This window comes from Ictalurus punctatus, chromosome 18 (genome assembly GCF_001660625.3).
Source record: "Ictalurus punctatus breed USDA103 chromosome 18, Coco_2.0, whole genome shotgun sequence".
In the NCBI taxonomy this organism is placed as follows: Eukaryota; Metazoa; Chordata; class Actinopteri; order Siluriformes; family Ictaluridae; genus Ictalurus; species Ictalurus punctatus.
In genome coordinates this window covers 7,012,501-7,017,500 of record NC_030433.2, presented here as the reverse complement: position 1 = coordinate 7,017,500, position 5,000 = coordinate 7,012,501, and the positions used below count along the sequence as shown (strand labels likewise).

Sequence of the window (5,000 nt, the reverse complement as noted above, 5' to 3'; positions counted from 1 at the left end):
GCCGCATGGTAAAAAACCGGCCATGTGGTAAATAACGCCTCACTTCCTTTCTCACACGTACTGAGGGTTTAATCTGTCGCTCCGTGGTTCGTGCACAGTTGTTGAAAGCCAGCATTGTGATCATACCTTAACGTGCGCGTCTGCAATCTGTCTGTGAATATAGTGGCGGTCTAGACATAAAAGCCACAGACAGCCCAGCACCGGTGTGTTTATAATAATCCCATATCCTGTCTTCCTTAGCTCAGGTCCTATAAAAAAAGCAACGTTAAAAGGAAACTGCGCTGATGTGTGGAAGTTGGGGGGGGGGGGGGGGGGGGGGGGTTGGGGGCGGCGTTTAAGAACAGATTTACTAAGTGCATCCCCACCGTTCTCATCCACTGAGACAAGCGTGATTAAAATTTCAGCACCATTTTAAGAGAGTCAGCAAAGGCAGGCTGGCAGACAGAGCAAAACACAAACATCCATCAAATATTGAACAGGAAGGAGAGAGAGAGAGAGAGAGATCATGACTTAACATCTGTGTCTCGATGGGCAGTAAAGGAAGAAGGTGCTGCTGAGGGACATTTAAAGAGAGAGCAAGAGGGATAAAGAGAGTGACAGAAAGCAGGGGAAATCAATGCCTAATAGCACACCTTCCTCCAGAGACACACACACTGCACTTTAAATACATATCACCTCCTGGCTTCCATCATCTCCTACAGTACACACACACGTGCCAACACGTTCATACATGGACACCGCGTTTACTTTTACACAAAACATAACTCACCTGTGTCCATCTGCCAGACGTATACAGAGCCATCAGAGCAGCCCACCACCAGGTAATCGTCACACGGGCGCCATTTTATAACCTGGATGGGGAAGAGGTGGCGCGAGGCCAGCATGATGCACTTCCTCTCTCGGAGACTCAGCAATCCCACGGAGTGATCGCTCGCTACAGAGCACACGCAGTGCTGAACCCGTGTCTGCAGACAGACAGAAAAAGAGTTTTATTTTCAGCCAAAGTTTCGCATGCAAGTGTGGAGAACCACTACTGCGTCTGTACTGTGTCTGAATGACTCGTCTACATTAATGAACCTGCCACGTCTAGTCGGAGCATTAGACAGGACCACGGAGCCTTGACCTCTGCTCAGGAGCTAAGTTCTTGAGATTGATGAGATATTCTCTACCCTGACTGATGCTTTTTACCAAAAAAAGGATCCACACCAGTTCAAACCAAATAAACATATCACAAAGACAAAAAGGGGAAGAGCAAACAACAACAATTACAGAAAATGATTCCAAGGTCTTCTGGCCAAGACTTTACACCCAAGGCTTTAGATTTTTTGGCAAAGACCTTATGGCCAAGACCATGCAAGCAAGATTTTATGGCCAAGACCATGCAAGCAAGATTTTTTGGCCAAGACCTTATAGGCAAGACTTTATGGCCAAGACCACATAGGCAAGATCTAATGGCCAAGACCTAATGGCCAAGACCTAATGGCCAAGACCATGCAAGCAAGATTTTTTGGCCAAGACCTTACAGGCAAGACTTTATGGCCAAGACCACATAGGCAAGATCTAATGGCCAAGACCATGCAAGCAAGATTTTTTGGCCAAGACCTTATAGGCAAGACTTTATGGCCAAGACCACATAGGCAAGATCTAATGGCCAAGATCTAATGGCCAAGACCATGCAAGCAAGATTTTTTGGCCAAGACCTTATAGGCAAGACTTTATGGCCAAGACATAATGGCCAAGACCTAATGGCCAAGACCTAATGGCCAAGACCTAATGGCCAAGACCAAATGGCCAAGACCATGCAAGCAAGATTTTTTGGCCAAGACCTAATGGCCAAGACTTTATGGCCAAGACTTTATGGAGAAGACTTTATGGCCAAGACTTTATGGAGAAGACTTTATGGCCAAGACTTAATGGTCATGACCTTGTGGTTGGTACCTTTTAGTCAGTGTTTTATAGTCAAGACCTTTTGGTCAAGTCATTTTTTCCAAGACATGTTGGTCAACGCTGTCCCCTCACGCTTTGTATTATGGATCTACTTTTACATCTGTGTTTTCCGTAACGCTACTTTGTGACTTTGTACAATGTCTATTGTTAAAAGAACTATACCAAAAAAAGTGAATTGGATTGAATTTAGTCACGGAGGTAACAGAATAAGAATCTCTTCCACCTGAGGTGACTTATTCTTCAGAAAATATAATACAGTAAACCGTCTTTGTCTCTCAATAAGACCAACGACTGGCACTGAACTTTTACACTATCTATACTAGAACATATTTAAAATGAAAAGCCTTGACATAAAATAGTTGCGCGTGCACACACACACACACACACACACACTTCGTCTGATTTGAAAATAATGAAAGAAAAAGAAAGTTGGAGCCATTTCCTACCAAAAAAGGCCACTGAAAGGAAATAAATGAGCAATAAATGATAACCGCACTTCATCTCTGACAAAGAGACTCCAAGTGTGTGTGTGTGTGTGTGTGTGTGTGTGTGTGTGTGTGTGTGTGTGCACACGCGCACAAGTCTGCATGCATGTGTGTGTGTTTGGAAGAAGGCCAGCGGACAGTAAATTGCAGCAAGGCTGTGTGTTGACAGCTAATGTTCTTAAGCGTTGATGGAGAGCCTCAGGAAGCCTTGACCATGAACAGCCTTCGGTCCATCGCTCGCCTGCTCTCCATCATCATCGCCACGACAACCACATCAACACAACTCATCCTGTCCGCATCATCACGTCACGATACAATTTTACACCTACTAAAGCCGTCACTAAAAGTTACGAAAATCCAGATCGAGATTTTTTTTATAAATGATCTACGACCTGCTCCAACTTCCAAAATTAGAAACGCGGCACGTTTTCAGGAAACTAGACATGCTGATCTATCGTTTTTGTATATAAATCACTTAGAAGTATAACGATAAAAGACACGTGCACACAATTACAAACAGGAAGCTATAGATTGAGAAGCACTTTGTAGCCTCATTAAAAGCTTTGTTACTTAAGCAACGTTATTGACATGCAGTAAATCAGATATACATGACACTGGGTCGTTAAGTGAGAGAGAGAGAGAGAGAGAGAGAGAGAGAGAGAGAGAGAGTGTGTGTGAGTGTGTGTGTAGTAATAGTCGTATTCTCACAAAAACACAGGAAAAAAATAAACCGGGATTACATTTATATGCATTATAGGCTGCTTCAAAGGGGAAGGAATTTAAACCTTTATCAGCTATTTATATCAAACAGGGTATAGACAATTATAACGCAATGCAGCTGAATTCTCCATTCTGATTGGTCGGATTTTGAAGGAGTCTCCAGTGTCAGTGCTTTGCATCAGTGGTAAGAGAGTAACGATGTGAACATTTTAACGTGATGGAAGCAGCAGCGGAACTCACGCTGCAGTTCTCTGGTGGGACGAGGAGCTGGGTGATCTCTCCTCCGTGCACACAGAAGATGTGCTTCATCTCGCCTGTGAAGATGTCCCACACGATGACTGAGAAATCCACACCGCCCGACACCAGAGAGCGCTGGTCGTAACGCGGGGACACCTGGTGAGGGTACAGCAGACACGTGACCTTATTCCTGTGTCCTCTCAGGGTGCGGTGAGGAGGCCAGCCTGGAGGGGGGGGGGGGGGGGGGGGGGGTAGATATACAGAGAAAGGAAGGGATATCGGATAGAGAAGGCCAGAAATAAAGAGCGAGAGAAAAGAAAAAAGTAGAGATAAAAAGATAAATAGAAGCAAGACAGGCAGAAAGAAATAAAGAATGACAGAATAAGACAAAAGATAAAATGATGGAATGACAGAAAGAGAAAAAAAGGAAGGACATGAGGTAGAGATTAGAAAGACATTAAAAAGAATTAGGAAATGAAAGAAAAGAAGAAAGAAAGAAAGAAAGAAAGAATGAAGAGAGCGAGACAGACAAAAAGAGAGAAACAAAGAAAGAAAGAAGAGACAGCGAGACAGAGATAGAAAGAGTCAGATAGAAGGAAAGCAGAGAGACAAAAGAGAGAGGGAGAGAAAGCAGGAAAGAAAAAAAAGAGAGAGCGACAGATAGAGAAAGATAGTCAAAGAAAGAGCAAGAAAGAAAGAAAACAGGTGGAGAAGGACAGAAATAAAGAGTGATGGAATGAAGACAAAAGATAAAGAGAAAGAAAGAAAGGACGCCAGTTAGCGATTAGAAAGACATTAATGAAGAATTAGGTAATGAAAAAGAAAAAGAACGAAAGAAAGAAAAAAGAGAGAGAGAGACAGAAAGAGTCAGAAAGAAAGAGCAAGAAAGAAAGATAGCAGACGGAGAAGGACAGAAATAAAGAGTGATAGAATGAAGACAAAAAAACGACAGAAAGAGAAAGGAAGGAAGGACATAATGAAGAGATTAAAAAAAAAAGACAGTAATAAAGAATTAGGAAATGAAAGAGAGACAGAAAGAAAGAAAGAAAGAAAGAGGAAAGAAAGAAAAGACAGGGGGATGGCAATGAAATTAGAAAAAAAATGACAATATTTTAAAAGAAAGCAAAAATTATTTTTAATAAACTGAAGATGGAAATATACGGCTTTCGTTTTCTTTGCCCAACTTCTTTTTATTCAATAAAGCTAGACATTTTTATAGGAACTAAATAGAGATATAATAAATATACCATGTTCTCACATTACACACATGGCCTTATTAATGTAACTGTCCTGTCATAACGTTTGTTCAACAAATCCAGATCACATTTTTCCGGAATTTTCCCATCTTTCCCACAGCGTCTCACCTCTGCGCAGCATGTGTTCTCCCTGCAGCAGCTGGACGATGGCGGTCTGCGTGGCGGGCACCAGGATGATGCTGCCATCTTCCCTGCCACACACCAGGCGGCCCTGTGACGGGATGTACACGCTCGCCGTCACCTTTATGGGTTCCTCTGAGCTTGGGAGCACGCTCAGCTGGTCGATGATGCCCGCTGGGAGCGGAGTGAGCTTATCGAACGCCTCCTGCAGGCTGATAGTGGAGGAAACCTGCAG

At 43.2% G+C, this 5,000-nt stretch overlaps 1 protein-coding gene across 2 annotated transcripts in view; it reads right to left on the bottom strand.

Annotated features, from left to right (window-relative positions):
- The window catches only part of LOC108278562 (WD repeat-containing protein 7), a 129,158-nt gene that overhangs the window by 107,321 nt on the left and 16,837 nt on the right, over positions 1 to 5,000 (bottom strand). For both annotated transcript variants that reach the window (XM_053687672.1, XM_053687673.1), the window contains 3 exons: positions 4,754 to 5,000; positions 3,393 to 3,613; positions 770 to 965 (listed from right to left, as the gene is read on the bottom strand). The exon at positions 4,754 to 5,000 is cut by the window's right edge and continues 2 nt beyond it. In XM_053687672.1, coding sequence (XP_053543647.1) covers positions 770 to 965; positions 3,393 to 3,613; positions 4,754 to 5,000 — 664 coding nt within the window. The remainder of the gene's footprint in view (positions 1 to 769; positions 966 to 3,392; positions 3,614 to 4,753) is intronic.